Source organism: Echeneis naucrates, chromosome 10, assembly GCF_900963305.1.
Source record: "Echeneis naucrates chromosome 10, fEcheNa1.1, whole genome shotgun sequence".
Classification (NCBI taxonomy): Eukaryota; Metazoa; Chordata; class Actinopteri; order Carangiformes; family Echeneidae; genus Echeneis; species Echeneis naucrates.
The window spans coordinates 16,029,747-16,052,740 of record NC_042520.1 but is presented as its reverse complement, the minus strand read 5'-3'; the positions used below and the strand labels follow the sequence as shown (position 1 = coordinate 16,052,740).

Below are 22,994 nucleotides of genomic sequence, written 5' to 3'. Positions count from 1 at the left end.
TTTGTTGTTGTGCGGTAATGACTAGGTGAATGCTCCTTTGCTTATACCCCTCTTTTCCACTTCCTTCCTTTCGTCCTGCCATCTTCCCCTATCCTCTCCTTCACCCAATTCCTCTCCCTCTCTCTCTCTCCCCCTCTCTCTCTCTTCTCCTCTTACCCAGTAAGTAATGTGAAGCCACCATCAGCCTCCTTGGGGTCTAAATAGACCTCAGTGAGAATTCAATAGTGTGACCATGATACATAACAAGTGTCTGTCCAACAGGGTGACATCAGCAGAGGGGAATCTGCTTGTATCCTTGCCCAACTCCTGCTGGCATCGAGAGCAAATGGAGATGGGCAGTTCTCAGCTTAGCTGCTTTTTTAACACGATCAGCACGGAGATAAGCAATGTGGAGGATGGCCAGACTGGGCGGGCAGTCATTTCAGGGACTGTTTTCAAACTTAGTTTAAGATATAAACCTTGAAATTTTAGCAGCATCGAGTATCTATGGGTCGTGTTTTATACCAAGTGCATTTATGTTCTTTCACAGTCACTGTTTGCATGTACAGTTTATCATTAACTGGCTTCATTTATCTATTCAAGTATCTATTTTCACCTCAGCTCAGTGTAAAAAGAGTTCTGAGAAACATTTGTTTTTAAAACCCTGCAACCACCTTTGACCACAACTAACCTTCACCGAAATCTTTTGAGATTATACAGACTTTAAAGATAGAGCTAAATCCAAGAACTGATTACCTTAGCTTAGCATAAGGACTGAAAACATGAAGCTGCCCCAACTCATGCGAGAGTGACACTAACAACATACAACATTCCCAATCAGCTTTAAAGAGGCATATTTTTATTGTGAACCAAATTAGCTTTGTCCAAAGTTATTATACTAAACCAGGACAACTGACTACTGGCTCTGGTTCCATAGTTAGCATAGCAAACATGACTGTGGTATAATTCACCTCATTTTAGTATAAAAACATATACACTTATTTCCCAATATATCTGACTTAAAATTTCTTGACATGTGCAACTCAGCAAAGTCCTGTTATTGATGAAAACATGGCAGCTGATACTACTCATGGAGTACAGTGATGACTCAACCCACAAAGGCAGTTGTAATTTTCGAAGGAACAACATTTAATGTTTCCCATATAGCTGTCAGTGCAGTCATAAGTGGTAAAAATATGTTTGCGGTTAAGATGAAGTAGTGGAGCGAGGCAACATGAGTCAAGAGTGACTACTTTTTCATCTAACAAATGAGGGGTGTTGGTCAGTGAGTAAATATTCACTAAATTAAAGAAAATTAGATTTTATTACTTAATATTTCTTATTTTTGGGCTCCTCTGTCTGCAGGGCATTGAGGCACTCGTCTGGTTTCATTGTGAGTCTTGTGAGCACATGTATCCGTTTCATAAGTAAAAGGAAGAGGAAGAAAAAGGACAAGAAAAGGATGAGGAAAGGGGGAGGGGAATGAGGATGTAAATGGGACGTGAGTATAGAATAGACAGGCTATCTTACAGAAACTGAAGGGCAAATCAAAGTAAAAGGCCAGAGGAGGAGAAATGAGAGCTGACAGTGACGCCCCTCCACTAACCCCCTAATCTGTTTTATCCACACGCAGGCGAGGACAAGTCAGCACCCTCCTAAGTAGAACTTCTCACCTTGACCCACTCTCCATCCTCTCTTAATTGCTCTCTCCCCCTCTCCTGTTACTGTGCTGACCTTATCTCTCACTCCTCCTCTTCATTTCTGTCATCCTCCTGGCCCTCCTCCATTTTGCCTCTCCACACCATATGATCAGGGTGACACAGATCGTGTACAACTCACTGATCCGCAGCAGCCTCTTTTTGTCATGCAACAATGGCTCTGTCTCTGTCATCGCCTCGCACATCGAGTCTCTGTTGGCACTTTGTTTTGACTTCAAATGGGCAGTTGAGGATATGAATTTGTGCTAATCTCATGCGCGCATATTTTTTTAGCAATAGAAGCAACAAATTATACATATTTTAACAACTAACTCGCATTAATTTCAGGTAATAATGTGTTCCTGTTGATGATGTCCGGTCATGAGAATGATTATATTACCAACTGTTGCCGTACGCACTTCCATGTTAGTTTGGAAACTACCCATTGTTGGTCCTCAGCAGGGCAGGAAGCACCTTTCACAACAAACTCACCATCCTCATACTGATTCAATCTAATGCAACTTCTGATTGCTCAAGTTTATTAGGCAATGTATCAAAACAGAGCTGTCTACTTTGTTAATGGATTTACATCTTTACAGAGAGGCTTTAGAAATATCAACATTAAATGGCTTGAACTATGCACCATCACGGATACATTGTCTGTTATCTCTCCAGTTTGATAGGGTTAGGGTTAGGGTTCTTTAATCTACTGCTCTTTCATGTTTTTAATTACACCATAATATGAATTTCTGTGACCTAAAGAACTGATGACAAAGAAGTATCAAAATCAATAGGGAATGTTGTGTACCAGGAATTCCCACAGCGGTGCGGCACACAATGAATCCTGCCACTTTTAAGGAAATGCCATGTGAGGTGTGGATATATCCTTTTTGCGTCTCTCTAAGAACATTCAGTAAAACTCTGAAGGAAAAGGATGAGGGGCATGCAGAAGCCAGTCTGTGAAGCCATTACTATGACCCTACAAGGTAAATTCAGGAGTGCTGCAGCACTGCTGTCTGAGGATGGGCCACCATACTGGGCATTATTTACCTGGCTGTGGTCCACCACGCTGCTGAGAAACAGAACCAGCAAACTCCCTTCTCTCTCAGCATTCTGGCTCTTCGATGGCCATCAGCCCCGGGAATAGCAGCTATGTGAGCATGACTGCACGGCACTATTTCTGTGTGTTCTGCTACTTGACATTGAGAGGCCAGGATTAGTTGGCTCCACTACTGTAAATGACAAACTGCTGTCACACATACAAACAGGGGCATGCACATGTGTGCTGTTCAAAGTACAGATACAGGTTCATATGTGCTGGATATCAAAGTGGAAAAGACCCTACATTTATTAGTAACTGACAAACAATAATTCTGAGTGTATGCTTGCTGTCCCCTGAGCACCATATACCACCAAAGCAAAAACCGGGCTTTAGAAGAATCTTTCAGCTTTGTGAGAATGCATTATTCAGACGCCAATGGGTTTATTTAGCTCAAAGGAGAACTGTGCCAATTTCACGCCCCAAAGTCTGCTTACAGGTCTCAAGTACTGCTGCTCAGTATATGGATTCAAATTGCCTGGAGTGACATAAACTCACCATCAGTTGTGCAAGATGGCTGCAAGTTTGACCCCCCAAAAAAATATGAACAGTGAAATCTTAATGAAAGTTGACAGTTGAGGCTAACTTCTCAGGATTACATTAGCTGCTTTTGATTGGTACGATACATCAAAAGTCTGGCTTACTTCCACCTTTAGTGATTGTGTTATTGCACATGGGCTTGTGTGAGGCAGACATGGTTATTGTATTACCTGCAATAGATTTGGGTTTGTATTTAAAAGCACCTGTACAAAAACTGAGTGATGGGCTGCGGTGCATCAGGGAAGCAAAAGATAATTCTAGAAACTTTTTGAAAAGATGCATACAGAAACAATCCAATGAAGCGAGATGATAAAGTTGTGATTATATTTTAAAGGAAAATTTGATTGTTTCACATGTAAAACATGCTACCTGACTGTAGCACACATGGCAACTAGCCAGACAAGGACAAAGTGCACAACAGGTCAGCTCCACTCCGCGCTCCTCCTCAGGCCCACCTTCTTATTAGAGTGATCTGCTCAAAACAATCCTTAATACCTTGGTACATCTCAAAAATAGAATGTGTTAACAAATGCGTATAGGTTTTGTGTATTTTTCAATTTACTAACCTTCTGGCCTCTCATGTCTCTTTGAAAAAAATGAATTTGAATCTCATTGAACAAGCAGAGAAAGACTACTAAAAGTGCAAACTGAGCAAAGTCTGAGGAAAGCACCACTGTCTTTAAGTTACTCAACATAGTGAAGGAGGAGTGCTGAGTCCTGAATGAGGTACCACACCCTTATGGTTCAGCTGAACATCTGTCTTTAACATATGAGCCTGACAGTATCTTGTTTATTCAGTATATATAGAAAGTATGGGAATCCAACCCACAAACAGTGATGAAATCTATCCCATAGCTAACATGTAAACAATTATGTTTTGCTGTGGATTTTTGCTTGTTATAGTTTGGTTAACCCCTGTAACCCACACAGACACAGAACCAGGGCATTACTCTTCCACATTACCACTCACACACGCACACACACACACACAAAGTGTGGGTACAACAACATCCGTGTAGGAGGTGACTTCAAGGGGTGACTAACATTTGGCCAGGTCTCAGCCTGCTTTGGAGCCCAGCTGGGTTTTTTGACTACCCATATTCCCATTAAAGCTGCGTGCGGCACACATGACAGCATTGTTGCATCCTGCTAGTATTTGCCGTATGTGGTCTCTCTGAACTCTGCGGTATTCGGGGCTGGTTGAGGGCTCAGATGATATAGTTGGTGGTGTGTCTTTGAACAGGACATCTGTTGGCTGTGTGAGTAACAGTGTGTTTTGCTGTGCCATGATGAGTTGTGGCTGAACATCAGGTGTTCACTCGCTTATACACTACACATCTGTTCCCTGTGGCTCAGTGCATGTACACACACGACTAAGTCAGTCCTGACTACACTCACTGTGATTGATCTGTCAGAGACCCTGATGATGTTGTCAACACATGGCACTAATATGGTCTTTGAGGAAGGCCCCATAGAGACATTTTATCCAGAAAAAAAAAATTGTTAAACTATACAAATACAAACAAATTAGTGGTTTAAAGCTGCTCTTCAGATTACACGGATAACCAGATTTGAACATAATAAACTGGGATGGCTTTCTGGACAGACCTGACCAAAGACATTTGAAAGATAACCATAACAGCACCAATAATCAGGATACAGGTGCTCTGGTTAAAAGTGGTTGCTCTCATGTCAGGGACAAGAAATAAAAATATTATGTTTACTATAATTGGCCAAAAGAACACACGGGTGTTATCATTATCCAGACCGACCGTTTTAAAATAACACATTAATGTGGGGTGTGACTCAGGAAGTGAGAGAAAGAGCTAAAATAAATCTGGCCTAACTTAACTTCTTGCAGCACAAGATAATCTGATAATCGAGATAATTGAGTATTCATCTATACAGTGAGCTGTAATAAAGGATATGAGTCCAAAAACTTATGATAGTCTCTTCTTTTATTTTGCTCTGAAAAAAAAAAAAAATCACTTAAATAAAAATCACGTCAAAACTGCAGGACACAATTTGAAAGGGTGGAACACTGTAATTCACATTTTTTTTCTTTTAACTTGCTTGAGAGCTTGAATGGGATCAAAGGGAGTTTCTCCTATAATTATGTAAGACAACATGACAGTACAATATACACATATATATGTATATTTATAAATACCAGATTCTCACTACAGTGCATTTTGTACTTGACTCCCTTTTAAACGTTTCTTTCTAATACAGACACCAATTGCACAGTTTTCATGTCGCCCAAAAGCAATTATTAGACAGTGAATTGCATCATTACTACATTGACACACGACACTCAACCTAATGCGGCCTGAAAATACCCAAACCTGCAGGGTCTCCTTGGGTGGGGAAGGTGAAAGAGGAGGGCTCACCCCTCGCTCACTACCTTTGCTAACGTGTAATCTGACCCCCCCCCCCCCCCCACCTGTGACAGTGGAGCTGCTCAGAGCCTGACAGAGTCAGGTTGTATGTGTGTAACTGTATGAGCAGGGCGTTCCCCGAAAAATGTTGTATTCAACAAAACCACCCTGAATAATAACATCAATAATAATAATAATAATAATAAATATTCTATTCAATGATCAATGTATTCATAACAGTGCAACTGATCATCTACTGAGTGACAAAATTAAAGCCAGAAATCAGATATGTATGCATCATATTGCTGCTTATGAAATATTTTATATCTTAGGGAGCTTCTGCGTCGTTTGCTTTCTTTTTCAAAAATAAATATTGTCCAATAAGAAATATAAAAACAACTGTAACATCATTTGTTTTTTAAAAACTGTTGAAGGTGGTTAAAAATCTCTATAAATACAGTTAGCTTAAATAAATAAATTAGAATTATAAATATACAGTTTACTGTACACAGAAAAAAACGATGGACTTGTGCAGGAAAAAAAAAAATCCAGGTTGAGCGCTCATTGTTATTAAAAAAAAAAAAAAAAATCTTGTTCAGTTAAGTCTGAAACGACTTTTCTTTTCACACAGTCAAGAAGCAGCACAGAATCTAGACTTGTCCCTTTTTCTTCTCGCTCCTTCGTGTTCATCACCTCATGCCACTCCATCATCTGGGCCATTTAGTATTCCAGTATCAGATGGCCCCATTACTTCTGAGGTCGGCAGGAATACATTCATCTGAACGTCCAGCAGAGGATCAGACGACACCCTCTGTTCCTTTCTTCTTGTACGTTCCTTTCTCCTGTTGGACCTCCTTTCATGATTCACTTCTCTTTTTCTATTTTGAGGTAGAATTTCTGCATCTTTGCCTAACATGAAACAGAAACAGTGGCAATGAGCGAAACCTCTTTTCGTTCAGTAAAATAAAAGAGGAAATAAAAATGTGTGCGAGTGTTTGTTCCTGGCCTTGCTCCTCACTACTCACCCCTCTTTGTCTCTTCAGTGGTTGGACGCTAACCCTAGTTTGACCTTCTCTTCATTCTCTACATCATACGCTCCCCGCTTGTGAAACCTGGAATAGACAAAAGAAAAGGAGCTTGTTCAGACTCTATGTGTGCTTGTATTAACCTGTATTTGTATCTACCTTACAGTTAGTCAAGCCCTAGAAAAGCCCTTTCTGTGTCTGTATGGCTATGTGTGTACATGTGTCTTATTCACCTCAGCATTAATAGAAGGCCTATGATGGTGAGGCAGACAGACGACAGCACCACCGCCACCACGGCCAGAGCTGTGGTCCGGTTGTAGCCCTCACGGGATTGCACAGGCAGCGTGATGAACTCGCACCTTTCACCAGAGTAGCTCGGGTGGCAGCTGCACACAGGACAGAGTGGGAATTGATTCAGGGGTTCAATATTTCAGAGGATGGCAAAATTCTTGAAAAGTATCTTTGTTGCACAGCTGATACATACACACAAGATGGGGCGCGGATGTCCCTCAGGTACTGGCAGGTGCCGTGAATGCAGAAATTCTTGTACTTCTTCAGGCAGGGATTCCTCTTCTTCCCCTTGCCCTTTGCCCTCTTTCTTCCCTTTCCCCTCCTTCTCTTCCCCTCAGTGCTTTCAGCCTCCAGGATAGCAGACGGGTCTTTGGGTTTGCTCGACATGGCAACTAAAATCAAAAACAGATTTTATTATACCTCCATTGTTTCTGTGAAGTAACCGTGTAAAACTACAACTACGATGAGAAACTCAAGAACATGGCAGAAGTGACTGCCCTACCTCGTGGCAGTTCGTAGTCTCCAGACATGCTGTCTTCATACTCGTCTTCATAGTAGTATTCATCTTCATACTCATCTTCCTCACTGTCCTGGCCATACTCCGCTGTTGTTGCGACCACGCTTCCGCTCTCATCCTCTGCTGTCCTGTCTTTGGTTGTATCCATAAAGTTGATGACAGCTGTGTGCTGCTGTCTGTCCCCCTCATACCTGTCAACTGCGGCGCCGTTGGCTGGTCTGACCACCACTGGAGAGGATGAGGAGAGCGTTTGAAGTGTTAGAAATTGGCATTTGAGTTTGGTTTGAAGCAGTGTGTAGCAGATAGACCTCCAAAACGCCCTGAGAAAGCCCTCCTCCAGGGGATTCTCAGTGAACACAGGTCACAGTGCCAAGGTGGGCGGACCTTGAAGGGCAAGTTGAAACATGTTGTGCACAAGGAGGTTCTAAGAAGATTGTTTCTTTTGGCTATTCAGTGCAATTCCACTGATCTTTGTCGGCAAACACACGCACAGCACAGATGTAGAGTGTGGTCACTAAGAACGGCTTTTACTGCTTTGCTCAGGAGCACTTCAGCAGACTGGAAACTGTCCAGCTAGTCCTCCCTCAGTGGGGTAGTTTAGATTAGGGTAAATGGAAGTTGGAAGTTGGGTGAGGGAGGGGAGGAGGGCAAATAAAAGTTGGCATATATCCTCTGTCTGTCTCCTACACACATACAAAATGCATGGGCAGACAGTTAGCTAATGTCAGGCAAGAATATGAGTTAAAAATAAATGTATCCAGTTACATAAAGCATGCTCTAAAATAGAGAGATGACCCCATTAGCTCCCGAATAGCCTGGCATCATGAAAACCGTTGCCTTAAAGGTTGTGTTGTCTACAAGACGTGTTAAATGCTATAGCGCAATCACTCATGTGAGAGCTTTACAATAATAGCCGAGACAGGTATTCACTGAAAGATCTGGCTGCACACAGACACACGGCGGTTTCCTCAAGTGTAACTTACCCAAGGCGTGAACCAGCAGGAGCACAACACCGAAAGTCCTCATCGTGTCAAAACTTCCAGTGACTTTTACTTTGAACAGCAAGAAGAGAAAAAAATGGGATAAAAAGAAATAGCCTAGATGTGATCTACAAATTATATTCCTTCCTCTTGTTCCGGATCTAAATATTCCTTCCTTTTTTTTTTTCGGTGTGCTTTGTATGAATGAAATCCGCCTGTTGACAGCCGGCTGTGTGCCGCCTGGGAGAGAGGAGCGGAGGGAAAGATCGTCCGGGCAGAGGCGCGGCGGTATTTATGGCCTCTCCCCTTCACCCCGCCTCCGGTGGCTGCCGCCTCACACACACACCAACATCTGTGCATTATCTCAGTGCACTTACACACATCCAGCTGCTGGATAATCCTGAGTGCAGCTCAGCCACCAGTTTGACTTTAATAAACACGTTATAATGTTGGAGGATATCAAATATGATGTCTTTCTTGTATTTTATATACGTGCTGCTTCTCTTAATGTCTTTATTTTATTTGCATATCTTTTTCACATAGATTACACTGTTGAAATCTGATGTAGGTACAAGTTGGAAGTTGCTGGGTGTTCCAGCATCTTAAAGTTTGGAGCCGAACATGTTATCTGCCATTCAATATCAAAGAAAAGCATGTCATATAGATAGATGAACAGATGGATGAGAGCATTTAATTTACTTTTTTTTTATTTCTACAATCAACAAGCAATTATATTTTTGTCTGTTTATTTTTATATCCATGTCTAAAACACAGGACTCTACAAATTAAACCCCACGCAATTTAAAGCAGCACTTTTGAAAATTCAAAAAATAAGAAAAGGTTTACGAACATAAAAAGTAACAACGTGGTCTAAACTGTACTGTTTTAAGCCGATGAATAGTAAAAGCACATTGTCAGACTGTAACGTAAAAAGCAATGCACAGTTTATTTGCGCCACCACGTGGTGGGAGTTGAAGCTGCAACAGACGGGCTGAAAACCACAAGATGGTGTCACCAACCGGAGGCGTCCGCCAGGGGGCCGTAACGCGCCTCACAACACTCCATTAACCACCAAAGAAGAAGAGTGACGCCCTCAGAACGCGCGTGATTGTGTTGGACTGGTCACGTGAGCAGTCGGAGAGGGGAGGGTGCCAAACATGGCAGACGAGGCTGGGGAAGTAAACACAGCTGTTAGGGAGAGCGACCCGAGACCACCGGCCGATGAGTCCCGGGAGTCGAAGGCGAGGACGGACGGTGAGTCCAGCGACAGCGACGGGCAGGGCCGGGCCCAGGAGCCGGCACCGGTTCCGGCCCCGGCCGCCCCAGAGAACACCTGGTCGGCCCCCATCCTGTCTTTGGCTCGGAAGGCCACGGAGACAATTAGCAGCGGGGTGATCTACGCTGCTGGCCCCAGGAAGAGCTCACAAGGGTCCGCTGTCAGCTCCCCCACGGAGAAGGGGCCCGAAAATGACCTCCCAGGTACCCCGTCTCTGTTAAGACCTGCCCTGTCTCTGAAACCAGCAGCAGGCGAAGTTAAGCCTCTGCAGGCTGGGTCCATCTGTGGCTTCCTCTTAAGTCTCAGGACACATGACTTCATGGACAAGCCCTGGAGTTAATGGGTTAATGCTGACAGAGAGACTGTTTTCCAACATGTCTGCTGTTTATTCTGTACTTTATGGATATGACTTCATATGATATACAGGTTCTGCTTTTCACCGAACCAGAATAAGGTGGAAAAATTGCTTCAATTTAATCCTAAAGTTGATGTTTTCATATTTTCAAAATTCATTACATCTAGAGTGAAGTATTTCAAAGCCTTTGTTTCAGTTCAAATTTTGCTTCTCACAGCTCATAAAAATAAAAAAAAAACCCAGTAGACCTGATGTCAGAATATTTTCAAAGGAGTTTGATAAATTGTCATTCATATAGTATAAATACCAGCTCTTAGTTTAGCTCTTAGTCAAGTTTCTCTACATATAACCCCAATCATAAGGACCATAAGCTGCATTGACCGTTCTTTCATAAGGTCATTGACATCGTCCACAAGAAGGGCCATTCCCAAAAGGTCCTGATTGAAAGGGTTGGTTGTTCACAGTGTTGTATCTTAGCATAATCATGAAAAGGCAACTGGAAAAGCGTGGTAAGAAATGGTGCATAAGCAACAGAGATGACTGAAGCTTTCAGATGATTGTGAAGTGAAGCCAATTCAAGATGTTGGGAGAGCTATGAAAAGAGTGGACTAAAGCTGGACTCAGAGCATCAAGAAAAAGAGATAAAGATATGGACTGTTGCTCAATGGTCCAAAGTTCTCTTTTCAGACAAAAGTGAATTGCAGTGAGTCAATTAGGAAACCCAACCAGTTGAGGCAAATGGCCGCCCCCCCGAGCCTGGATCTGCCCGAGGTTTCTGCCTCTTAAAGGAGGTTTTTCCTTGCCATGTCGCCAAGTGCTTGCTCATGGGGGGATCATTTGGGTCTCTTTTTAAATAATTTTATTTAGTTTGGTCTAGACCTGCTGTATATGTAAAATGCCTTGATGTAACTTTGTTATGATTTGGCGCAACATAAATAAATATGATTTGATTTGATTTGAAATCAAGATCCCAGAGTCTGGTGGAAGAGCAGAGGGGCACAGAATCCAGGTTGCTTGCAGGTTTCCTCAGTCGGTGATCATTTGGGGCCGTTTCATCTGCTATTGGTCCAATGTGTTCTATCAAGTTCTACATCAACGCAGCCAGTTACCAGTGGATTTTAGAGCACTTCATGGTTCTACCTTATGACAAGCTTCACAGAGAAGCTCATTTCCTTTTTCATCAGGATTTAGCCCTCACCCACAGCACTAAAACTACCACCCACTGGTTCACTGACCCATGATATTTCTGGGCTTTATTCCTCAGCCAGTGGCCTGAACTGAACTCCCTTTAAGAATATGGGGTTATGGGGAATATGCATAATAATGTCAGAGCCCCACACTGAAAACAGGAAGATGTTAAACACCCAACTCAACAATTTAGAGGAGCTGAAAACAAACAAAAAAGAAATGTTTTGGATAAATACATATATGTTGTATAAATACATTTTGAAATTCTAAAACCAAAATCCAAAATATATTAAATTCAAATATTTTATATGACATTACAAAAAGGCTTATTAACTTTTCCACCATGTTATTTATTCTAATTTGTTGAGCTGCATCTGTAGCTGAATAATTTGACTGATGCTGGTATTTTCTTTAAATGTCATACCTACAGTTTTGCTCCTGAAAGACCCCATGGCTATAGAAAGGTCTAACCTCCTCAGCATGATGAAGCTGAGCATCAAAGTTTTAATTCAGTCCTCCCTGAGTCTGGGTAGGACGCTGGACTCAGACTACCCGCCTCTGCAGCAATTCTTTGTTGTCCTGGAGCATTGCCTCAAACATGGGCTGAAAGGTAAGTCTTGTGAAGATAATTTGTTCTAATTTGAGACTGAAGTCAGAATCAGACCACCCAAAATACTTTTTCTTTTTTTTTTCCAGCCAAGAAATCCTTCATTGGTCAGAATAAATCCATATGGGGACCTTTGGAACTGGTTGAGAAATTGTGTCCTGAGTCCATTAACATTGCCACAAGTGCCAGAGACCTGCCCAGCATCAAGTATTTTCCTGTACACATACAATATGAGGTACGCCTAACACATATCTGATGCTGGTTATTGGCTCAACTTCCTTTTATTCGTTGTCAGGACTGGTTTGGGTAGAGCAAGGGCTTGGCTTCATTTGGCACTCATGCAGAAGAAAGTAGCTGACTATATGAAAGCTTTACTGGACCGCAAGGACCTCCTGAGGTTAGTTTAACGGACCAGTGCCAAGCAATTTACAGTGTAAAGCAAACATGTTTGCACACCACGCAATTGATGAAGTGCCACATTTATTAGTCTATTCTTTCACCATCCACATCTCTCTTTCAACCTCTTAGTGAGTTTTATGACTCTGGAGCATTGATGATGGAGGACGAGGGGGCGGTGATGGGGGGACTGCTGGTGGGCCTCAATGTAATTGATGCAAATCTTTGTATTAAAGGAGAGGATCTCGATTCTCAGGTTTGTTAAGATTTGTTGACTTGGACATACCAGCAGTCACACACTTCTTGTCTTTGAGAACAAAGAGGAATTACAATACACAATGATCAGCTTCCTTTTGCCATTTAGGTAGGAGTCATTGACTTCTCCCTCTACCTGAAAGATCCTGCCAACAGCGAGAATCCAAAAGAGTAAGTGGCCACTTGGATGGTTTGAGCATCTCAACTACACTTTTTACTGTTTTAAAACACCCACATTTCTTAATTCAGTAGTTTTAGTTCCTTGCATGATTATCAATCAATTTCGAGCAAACCTAGAGCACACTCAACTTGTCAGTCATTTTATTTTTACTTTCTCAGTGATGCCAAGATGACAGCCATATTAGATCAGAAACACTATATTGAGGAGCTAAATCGTCACCTCAGTGGCACCGTGGCTGACCTTCAGGCTAAGATGGACTCTCTAGAGAAGACCAACAGCAAACTTGTGGAGGAGGTAGGAAGGATTGTGTGTGTAAATGTAGCATCTGTGTGCAGCTGGCTGACTGAGTGTGTGCATGTTTTTGTTTTGTTTTCTTCCTCAGCTAACAGCAGCGACTGACAGAATCAACTCCCTGCAGGAAGAGCAGGAGCAGCTGAGAAAAGATAACGAGTTGATCATGCAGTCCAGTCAGAAAAAGGAAGAGGTCAGAAGAAAGTAACCGCAACTAAACCATTCCAAAGCAGCAAAATGGGCAAACTGTAAGATATGTGTTGTTGTTGTTGTTTTTTTTGTTTTTTTTTTTGTTTGTTTGTTTGTTTTTACCAGGCAGCTCTTCAAGACAGCCAAGTGGAGCTGGAGACATACAAACAGACTCGACAGGGGCTTGATGAGATGTACAATGTTGTGTGGAAGCAGTACAAGGAGGAAAAGCGCATTCGCCAGGTCTGCTATCATAAGGACGTAGTAAAGACTGGGGATCCTTATTGGCTGTCAGGAATTGTCAAGGCTGAAAAACAAAGTAGTCTCCAGACTCTGCTGTCAGTACATAATTAGACATAAGGAAGCCACTGGGAGTTCTGGGTGAAGGTTGATCAGTCACTCAGCATCTTGTTACTTGTTTGATGCAGTGACTCTGCTCTAGAAATTATTTTGACTCCCCCTTATCTTCTGTGTGCTGGCATTGTATGATGTTAGGAGCTGGAGCGTGAATTGGAGATGCAGGTGGGATTAAAGCAGGAGATGGAGGTGGCTATGAGGTTACTGGAGAAGGACACGCATGAGAAACAGGACACATTGGCAGCTCTGCGTCTCCAGCTCGACCAAGTCAAGACTCTCAACCTGCAAATGTTCCACAAAGCTCAGGTAGACATGCTTGAATACACAATTCTTTCTCTGCAATACCTTCAGACAGATCGCAATATTCATACAGCTTGTGTGGCTCTTAAGGACTCACAACGGGAGTCAGAAAAAAAGCAAGCAGAGGCTCTGCAGCTTGAGCAGAAGATGGATGAAATGGAAAAAGTCATGAAGGAACTGGAACACAGGTATGTATGGTGCAAGCATGCTTTGCTATAATCTAAAAAGGATTTCTTACAAATGAATATTATTTTTGGGGTTTTGTATATCACAGACTACAGAACTCAGAACAGGAGCGCAAGCAGAGCGACCAGTCGGACAAAGACATGAAGGTGGAGCTGGAAGGAAAAGTGGATGCTTTGCAGAAACAACTGACTGACTTGGATACACTAAGGTTAGGAACAAACAGGTGAAAAAAATTAACAAGCACAAGTTCACAAGGCATTTTGATTTATTAAACTTTGGAGCCTCTACATCCTCTTCTGTGCACAGACTAGGTTTGGAGAATGAACTGCGCACTGAAAGGGAGCAGAGACAAAGTCTGCAAAAAGCTCTTCAGAGAGAGCAGGACAACAGCATCGAGCTCCGCACACAGCTGCAGCAACTCCAGGGCCTGCACACGGTCAGTGACACGGACACTTACGAACACACACAGAATAGGGTTAGGGACAAACAAGCTTATTATTGCAAATTATTGCGAAACACACAAGACTGTTGGTTTAAAAAAAAAAAAAAAGTAGCCCATAAATTTCCCATGCACCACAAGGTTTGATCAGTGTTACTACTAGAGCTTTCACCATAGAATAGTCACTTGGACTACGTTTTTTTTTTTTTGTTGTTGTTTTTTTTCATGGTCATCAGGTTTAACTTAATTTGACTTCCAAGTGCCTGACCCTGTAGAGTATCATCATTAGGTTATATTTAATTTCCTGTGTTTGTGGTCCAGGAGCTGCAGGATCTGAAGCAGGAGAAGCAACAGTTGCAGCAGATGTGTGAGCAACAGGAACAAGCTCTACAGGAGATGGGACTACATCTCAGCCAGTCAGTGCTTTTGACTTCGTCATATTCTGTTTTAGTCAACCATATTATGTCTTTGTTGTATTCATGTTCCTGTTACACTAATCATTGTTATAGGTCTAAACTCAAGATGGAGGACTTCAAGGAGGTTAACAAAGCCCTGAAGGTAACCTGTGACAGAGATGTGAACGGTGTACATCTATTATTAATGCTGTAAAAATGAAATCATGAAAAACCATATCCTGTTACGTCCACTACTTTCATTAGGGCCATGCTTGGCTGAAAGATGATGAAGCCACTCAGTGCAAACAATGCCAGAAAGAGTTCTCCATCTCCCGCAGAAAGGTAGGCTTCTTCCCTCCTTTCATTGCACTCTCTCTAACAGAGTACTGCAGTCAGCTCAATGAGGTGTATGCTTATGTCTGCAGCACCACTGCAGGAACTGTGGCGACATCTACTGCAACAGTTGCTCGAGCAACGAGCTGGCCTTGCCTTCCTACCCTCGGCCTGTGCGGGTGTGTGACATGTGCCACTCCCTCCTGCTGCAGAGAAGCTCCTCCACAGCTTCCTGACAGAACACCTACAAGCTTGGCATCAACAAGCGCTTCCTACTAAACACTGCGAATGCTCATCCACAATGCTTTTTTTTTTTTTTAACTGTATGTTTTAAAATCGTCATCAAATCTTAGGGAAATGCGATTTGGTGCTTCATTCCCAGTGTTACCTGAAATTCAGGAACATTAGTCTGTATCTGTATTAAATAAGGGGCCACCTTTTAAGACTTAAGGGGTGAACTTAAGTACTTTATGCAGACTGTATGTTAAGGAGGCAATTCTGCTCAGATGATAGTTTTTTGGATATTTATGTGGTTCATGTTTGCTGGAATAACATCAGTTTGAAATTTGGTACTCACTTGATAAACAGAATATATTAATGTGTAAAGAGGGTGCAGATTATGTTTAACTCAAGAAAGTTACAGTTGGTTATCAGCCTTTGTTGGGAACTGTTTGTGTACCTGATTCAGAGAACTTGTGTACTTTGCTTTGATATTAATCAACTTGTCATGAAGCTTCAATTTTTACAGCTATGGTCCAAATGATGGATACATGCAAAGTTATGGAAATAACTGTAGAATGTTAAAAATCTAACTTTAGAATGTGCTCTAACAAAAAAATTTTGTGGAAAGCCATTTTCTTAATTTGGGAATGATGACCAAAAGTTTTCTATCTAGATATTTGATAAACAAATAAAGCTTCCTGTTTTGCAACACTCGTTTCAATCCAATATTCCAGACTAGTTTATTCACTTTGTGCACAGGAAATACAAATAGCGTTCGAAGCAGTAGAAACCTTTGTCTGCAGATTTGAAATTCACTTTGTGTTGATGTAGCTCACATCCAGAAAAACTGCTCAAATCAGTCACACATTAACAAAACATGCTCCAACCATGTGAATGAAATTCAGATTAACATTTCAACTTGGGGAAAAAAAGGCTCAACACATATAAAAGATGAAACAAGGTCTAATCATCAGAAGACAGACACTGATTTTTTTGTTCATGCATTCAGACACAGAAATTATGTTAAAGCCACCAGAAAAAGATGAGTTAGTTTCGTGGAACAGCCATGTGTTTCGAGAACGATAACATAAATGGCACACTTCCTGGTATCAAAAACTTAAACCACATTTTCCGTCGAGTGTGATATCTGTGAGGAATGGGGAAGACAAAAAGGGCTTCAGACACTTCTTGTGATACCATTTCATCTTATTTCTGAAGATCATCCACTAAAAAAAAAAAAATAATAATAATTACAAACCCTAACACTCATTTTTAAATCACCCTCACCTGACCCTAATCTATGTTTTGTTTTGTTTTTTTAGGTGAGATGTATCCAGTCCTTCCAGCAAAATGCTGAGTTAAAAAAAAAAAAAAAATCATCAAATAATCAAATTAAGGGGTAAAGGAAGGAAAAAAAAAAGACTACATTCCCCATCCCCCACCCAGTCCATTCATAGAGCCTCTACTCCCTCCACCTCCACCTCCGCCGTAGTAACTGCTTCCCATTCCGCCCTGGTTACCTAACAAGAGAGAGGACACACACTATAGGACCAAGAAGTTCAACAAGGAAACAAATACAAGAAAACATCATATTGCATTTCTGTCCAGGTAAATACCTGCTTGTATTTTTTTTGGTTTGTACTGAACACGTGTAGAGTTTGGCGGGTTGAAAAAATCCTGATAACAGAGCTGACACTCACTGTAGTCACTATAGCCACCCATGTTTCCTTGGCTGCTGTATCCACCTGAGTACCCTGAGCTCAGCTGGCCTCCGCTGTAAGATGACTGGTTTCCTATGAAGATGAGAAATCAAGTTAGGTTTAAGATGGCATTGAGGAAATAGCAAATTTACTTAAGATTTTATTCTGTAGTTTGCTGCCTGCTTGTCTGAACAAATGCCAAACCAACAACCTAAGCATTTTCATCAGAACAACAGAAGCCGCTTGTACCGAGGCCTCCTAAACCAATACTCACCCATGCCACCCATCATCTGGCTGCCATAGGCCCCGTTACTGCCGCCTGCTGTTGAGTTCAAAAACAGCTCCACGTATCGGTGCTCTGAGACAGAAAAAGATGTAGAGACCATCCTGTAAATGCCTGTATGGCCTGGAAAAGGCAAAGTGGGGGGTTTTTTTGGTTGTTTTTTTTTTTGGACTCACGCATGTTTGCTTTGTCTTTGGACATAGCTGCCACAGCATCTTCGTGTGTTGCAAACTCTACATCTGCCTCCCCAGTTACCCTGCCGTCTGGTCCAATCTCAATGTGGACCCGTACTGGATTCAATGGTGAGAAGAACTAGGAATAAAAAGGCCAGATTAATTTGTGTTACACTGTAGTATATCTGATATATTCCCCAGTAAATTGAAATTTAGCAGTGCTGCTGTTTAACGATTGATTTCTATCTTACATTGTAGATGTCTGTCTCTGTGGCTCTGTATGGCAGGCCCCTCATGTGGACACAGTGGCCTGTGGTGCTCTGGAAGGAGGAGCCACCATCTCCATACCGTGCATCCGATACACCTGAGCATGCATCAAGAAGATTAACAGAAGGTCTTGTGGACAGTTTACATCCTAATTTTGTTTCGGTTGTACAGGAGGGGACACGGGACGAGTGATTAATATTTTCTTACATTTTCTTGTTTCTTTATTCATCTTGATAGTAAAATAAATATTTTTGTTAAAAAAATAAAACAAATCCCTTTTTCCAGTAGATAAAGGCTAAATATAGACAGAGAAAATACTTTAATAAAAATGAATATAGCCCTTTAAAATAAAAATATATACATTCGTACCCCTCCTCCCGACCCTACTGTTACCTGACGAGTGTTATCTTCATTCTCAGTTGCCTTTCTAGAAAGTTCATCTGAAAATGCAATCGGCAGCAACACATCATGGGATGCATGTGTGTCCCTTTTTTTCCCCTGGGGATTTGCTGCCTGATTCTTAACAATCAAACTCAGCCTGACTAACCAGGAATGCAGGTGGAGCTGGCACGTTCAAGTGCTTGTTCTCACAAGTAAACAACAGCAGCTCCCAACTCACCCCCCCCCCCCCCCCCCGTCACTGCTCTACTCACTCTATCCTGCAGGCTCTGCTGTGCAGGTGCAGAGATGTGGTGGTACATTTGCAAAAACAACCAAAAAAATTATTTTTTACAATTTTGACAGAGCAGCTGCATTAATTCAACAATGAATGTAGCAGAAACACTGATCAAATCCAGTCTTCAGCTTTCCCAACATGACACCCACCTGCTCCATAGCCGCCACGGCGCATTCTTTCATATGATCCCCCGCGGCCCATCAAGTTGTAGCCACGACCAGCAGAGGGCCGGTCATAGGGGCCTGGTCTCTGCATACCCATGGGCTTCCGCTGGGGTTCATAGTGGGTCCGCACTTCAGCGCGGCTACTCTTGAAGATCTCAATGTACCTAAGAGCATAGAGATACCACAGTGAGGGCATGGGGAATGGATGAAGACCGCATTTGCTGAATACTGATGAAACTTGGCTATGGTGCTGTCATGGTGTAGTCCATAGGTAGTAACATCTTTTGAGTACTTAGTGATAGCTGTTAATGAAACGGATTCAAAAAACGTATTAACTGAGTGGGAAAAAGGAAGCTGTCCAGATTTATAAGGGCCTTAATGACTTACACTTTTCTTATGGTTACCTGGGATCATTTACAGATTTGATTCAGTGTGTTATAAAGCATCCTGTGTCCTTGCCATGACAGCCATTGACCTGATTTTATGAGGGACAGAGAGGGCCCCAGCCCTTCTGCAACCCATGCTAAGCATTACCTGTGACAGTGGGCTCCAGATCCTTGTGTACAGTGGCCCTCTGATTTTACCACCAGGGAGACTCCTTACCATTTATCAGCCTGGACTCATGTTTAGTGCTGAGACATCAAGCATGTACTCCAATTCAGGAAGCTTCTCTTATTTTTGAATGGTGCCCAAGCACTAATCTTCCCATTGAACATTGTGAATGTATGGCAGTGTTGGATCTAATAAGGCAATTAGTGCAAGTGTTTGCAGTAAATATTACAAATGTGCTTGAATAGGCCAAGATTAATAAAGTGTCAGCTTTGTATTTGGTTCAGATGTTGAAGGTGCACACCATAAGAAAAGCAACTTATCCAGCCAACCAACCAACCATCCCCACCTGTGCCCTATTCTTTCCTTGTGTTTCTTTAGAGCCTTTTCAGCTATATCCTGTGAAGCAAACTGCACGAAGGCCTCCCCCGTACTCCTCCCCTGGATGTCCACCGGCAATGTTATCCCATTTGGCACGATTTCCAACCCTTCAACCCAAGGACAGATAACCCCAGCAGGGGACATATTAAATCACATGCCCAATCACAGAGATAACTTTCTCTAAAGAGAGAGATAGAAAACTTATGGAAAACTCTATACATCATCACACATACCAGTTCAATTTTAACCAGTGACTGGCCAGTTTAACGACGTACATTTACTTTATTTGGGGAATAAAATAGAAATGAGAGGATAGAGGAAGAATATGGAAAAGGGCACTGTGTGGGACATCAGGCTAGTATTGGTGTGTTGATGAAGAGAGAACAAGATCCGGGTGAGTGACATGAATTAAATTACTTTTCGCCCATTAGGTTCTAATCTAACATTTGACATTTACGCTACACAAATAATGTATTATAGAGACAAAGGTGTGAGGAAATGGGAAAAAGAAACAATGACACTGGTGTATGAGCCTTTTATATTGGTGATGAGTTGGACCCATTCCATCAGTTCATTATCATGACCCACTGACAACTTAAAAATGTAAAAAAAAAGTTGATTTATTTCAGACTCAAATAAGAAAAGTGATGAAAAGTGGGCTCATAACGGGTATGATGGGCAAAGACAAGATAGAAAGGGTGTTTGTATAACAGTTCCCTGCCCGTGAACAAAAGAAGTGTTCAAATAGTTTTGCCATTTAAAATTTGAACTGGCTTCCTTTTCCAGCGTCATTTCCTCATTGATCATCAATCCCAGAATATAAATAATTTTATAACTCTATTCCATAACAATGCACAGACGGTGAGAAAGTGGCTTTTCTGTAACTTAGATGCAAGAATTAGTCAGTGTTTGTAAGAAAGGAAACAAGAAAAGAAAGATGAAAAAAAAAAAAAAGTTAAATTTCAAAATCACCAATATTACTTTGAGGAGGGTCACAAGTAACCGCTTAACAAGACCTATTCTTACCTGAGAAAAACTGTACTATCTCCTCTTTGCTGCAACCAAAGGGAAGGCCTCGGAGCCGGACAAGCCCATCTCCTGCTGTTTCTGGACAGTTGGGACCCGTGTGCTTCATGACCCAGTCCATCTCGACGTTGTTTGATTTAAAAACTACATAAAGAGAGATGACACAATCAGTTGGCAAGGCTTAACACCAAGATTATTTTAATACTCATTGAAATGGTACTGTAATTTATCTAGACAGCAGTTTAACACACCCTCCACATATCGGTGGCCCATAGTTTCTCTGTCTTTCTTCACTGCGATCTTCAGGTCTTCCTCTGTCTCCAGCTCAACAAATGCCTCCCCACTGGGACGCCCCTCTCTTGTGTAGGTGAAGTGGATGCCACCGCCATTGTTGATGATTTTACAATCTGCATTTGAAATACATTACAAATCATATGAATTACTTCATCCACCTAATTGTTTCCTTAAATATGTCAAATTAGACCATATGATAAACATTTTTCCCAGAGACCCACCTGAGAAAAATCTCTGTACTTCATCCACTGAACAGGACCAAGGGAGGCCCCTAATGCGAACTACATATCCCTCATCAGCCATGACTGGTCACAATCCCTAAGATAAAAAGCAGACAGGGTCATTCAGGCTCAACATTTCAGAAAATACAAGGTTCTATTTATAGGCTTTCAATCCAGACACGATGTGAGGTGAAAAACATACAAACACATTTATAGGGTTTTTGTCATTTAGTATTTAGATATTTGTCTCTCTTCTGTATCACATTGAATGTGTGTGCACTTTACATGGCACGCCAGCATGACACTCATACACCATATTTCCCCACGTGAAAGTAAATTGTAAAATTAGTAACTTAAAGAGTTATTAAAGAAATTTAGTCATCTTTGAATTTCCTCCCTCACAGCAGCAGCTGAACTGGAAATTATTATCTAGTACCGTTTCATCTCTTCAGCGTAGCCTAAGTTATCTTTCAAGCGGCGTTTTAAACTCTACTTGTCCCGTTCAGTCGAGAAAGCGGTCTTTGGTGTCTGTACCGGAGATACGACGTTAGGAGAGTAGTCGGCAGCGCCACCCTCAGGGCTTCAGACAGTGAAACCCGGCAAGTGCCGAACCGAGAACCTCGTTGTTGCGACCCGTCCCTACACAAAAGAAAGTTGTCTAAAACTGCCAATCTCGGGTCATAATAATTTCTATCCCAAATAAAACCCATTCACAGAAGTGCGAACCCATAGTGGCCCCATGCTTGCGACCCAACAATGTGGGCCATTTCCGATTCCTACTTTCAGTCGATAATTCCGGTGCTGAGGCCTTTCGATTTATGTTTGTGAAATCCCTAAAGACCAACTGAAATTTTGTCATGTAAGATCCGGTTTGACTGAAGCAGCGTGTGTGGCCTTCAGCCCGCTCACTACCGCACCCAGACACCAGAACAAAAGCGGCCCTCTCCGCCTGCGCCATGTTATTAGCTGTTAGCTCTCAAGCTAGCATTTACTAAGTTACGATCATGTTAATATGAGAGAGTCCGTTATACACACCGACTAAAACATTATCCCGCTTAACTAAATTAAAGTTGCATTCTGTTTTAGTTAGTGGATTAAACTGTAGCCACAACTCGTAGTTTACCTGATTGAAGCGTAGATACAACACGCCGGAGTATGTATGACCAGAGCCTGCGTGATGCAGCTGAAACCTTGCGTCGGGTTGCCAGAACTGCCAGACCATCCCCCTTTCAGGAACAATTGAGTGACGTACTGACTAATACTCTCATTTTTAAACTGTCGCATAGCCATGCTGTTTAACATGGATAAAGACTCTGGTTTGGAAAAAAATCTAATATTTCTTTCCGTGGTTTAATTATATCTAAATCCAGATATCTCAAGTCTGGTCAATCCATTACACTATCTCAGAGCTAACAGAAAATGTGGGTTTTAATACACACCTGGCAATCCCCAACTGAATGGCCAAGCGCTTCTGACCGGTCCGTGTCTCTGTCCAAAGCTGATGACGTTGATGCCCGAGGCCCTGGGCGGCCCGGCGGCATCTCCCGGCCTACAAACCCAAGTCACCGTGTCTTCTGTGGTCAGTCACTTGTAACAGTCTCCAGCCTCTCCCGATGTAACTGGATCACATGGATCAAATAGGACATGCTTCACAGCCAGTATAAATACAGATCGTGCTAATTAAAGCAAAAGCAAAACATCATGACACAGTACTTGACATTAAAGCTCATTTGCGACACGTAAAGCATCAGGTCCGGATGACGATGTTTATCAGTGACCAAACT

At 42.1% G+C, this 22,994-nt stretch overlaps 3 protein-coding genes across 5 annotated transcripts; 1 reads left to right on the top strand and 2 right to left on the bottom strand.

Annotated features, from left to right (window-relative positions):
- Positions 1-5,278: 5,278 nt before the first annotated feature.
- hbegfa (heparin-binding EGF-like growth factor a) lies at positions 5,279-8,758 on the bottom strand. The gene is made up of 6 exons (XM_029512710.1): positions 8,510-8,758; positions 7,512-7,754; positions 7,203-7,401; positions 6,952-7,104; positions 6,719-6,805; positions 5,279-6,602 (listed from the first exon to the last, which is right to left on the bottom strand). Exons 1-5 carry the CDS (start codon positions 8,550-8,552, stop codon positions 6,733-6,735), a joined length of 711 nt encoding a protein of 236 aa, XP_029368570.1. The 5' UTR covers positions 8,553-8,758; the 3' UTR covers positions 5,279-6,602; positions 6,719-6,732.
- Positions 8,759-9,653: 895 nt separating this feature from the next.
- On the top strand, positions 9,654-16,198 carry rufy1 (RUN and FYVE domain containing 1). Its single transcript, XM_029511842.1, has 17 exons — positions 9,654-9,985; positions 11,756-11,935; positions 12,022-12,139; positions 12,228-12,329; positions 12,461-12,584; positions 12,693-12,754; positions 12,923-13,058; positions 13,147-13,248; positions 13,371-13,487; positions 13,740-13,907; positions 13,992-14,089; positions 14,176-14,295; positions 14,394-14,523; positions 14,848-14,942; positions 15,036-15,084; positions 15,186-15,263; positions 15,347-16,198. The coding sequence occupies exons 1-17, from the start codon at positions 9,664-9,666 to the stop codon at positions 15,488-15,490; spliced, it is 2,145 nt and encodes a 714-aa protein (XP_029367702.1). The 5' UTR covers positions 9,654-9,663; the 3' UTR covers positions 15,491-16,198.
- LOC115049553 (heterogeneous nuclear ribonucleoprotein H) lies at positions 14,412-22,410 on the bottom strand. 3 transcript variants are annotated; one of them, XM_029511844.1, is made up of 11 exons: positions 22,334-22,410; positions 21,211-21,307; positions 20,947-21,102; positions 20,696-20,839; positions 19,638-19,776; positions 18,725-18,903; positions 17,884-17,996; positions 17,636-17,771; positions 17,451-17,534; positions 17,093-17,269; positions 14,416-16,996 (listed from the first exon to the last, which is right to left on the bottom strand). In XM_029511844.1, exons 2-11 carry the CDS (start codon positions 21,290-21,292, stop codon positions 16,899-16,901), a joined length of 1,308 nt encoding a protein of 435 aa, XP_029367704.1. In that variant the 5' UTR covers positions 21,293-21,307; positions 22,334-22,410; the 3' UTR covers positions 14,416-16,898. The 3 variants fall into 3 exon arrangements, with proteins under 3 accessions (XP_029367706.1, XP_029367704.1, XP_029367705.1); XM_029511845.1 differs by having other exon boundaries at positions 14,419-16,996; positions 17,177-17,269; XM_029511846.1 differs by lacking the exons at positions 17,636-17,771; positions 17,884-17,996 and having other exon boundaries at positions 14,412-16,996.
- Positions 22,411-22,994: the final 584 nt, after the last annotated feature.

Coding starts and splice junctions, on each gene's coding strand:
- hbegfa (XM_029512710.1), bottom strand. CDS start 8,552: ATGAGGACTTTCGGTGTTGTGCTCCTGCTGGTTCACGCCTTGG. Junction 7,755..8,509: donor CCTGCTGGTTCACGCCTTGG/GTAAGTTACACT, acceptor CATCCTCTCCAG/TGGTGGTCAGACCAGCCAAC. Junction 6,806..6,951: donor GGCCTTCTATTAATGCTGAG/GTGAATAAGACA, acceptor TGTCTATTCCAG/GTTTCACAAGCGGGGAGCGT.
- rufy1 (XM_029511842.1), top strand. CDS start 9,664: ATGGCAGACGAGGCTGGGGAAGTAAACACAGCTGTTAGGGAGAGCGAC. Junction 12,140..12,227: donor AGAGACCTGCCCAGCATCAA/GTATTTTCCTGT, acceptor ATTCGTTGTCAG/GACTGGTTTGGGTAGAGCAA. Junction 13,488..13,739: donor AGGAAAAGCGCATTCGCCAG/GTCTGCTATCAT, acceptor GTATGATGTTAG/GAGCTGGAGCGTGAATTGGA.
- LOC115049553 (XM_029511844.1), bottom strand. CDS start 21,292: ATGGCTGATGAGGGATATGTAGTTCGCATTAGGGGCCTCCCTTGGTCC. Junction 17,535..17,635: donor CAAAGACAAAGCAAACATGC/GTGAGTCCAAAA, acceptor TTTCTGTCTCAG/AGCACCGATACGTGGAGCTG. Junction 17,270..17,450: donor CCAGATGATGGGTGGCATGG/GTGAGTATTGGT, acceptor TCATCTTCATAG/GAAACCAGTCATCTTACAGC.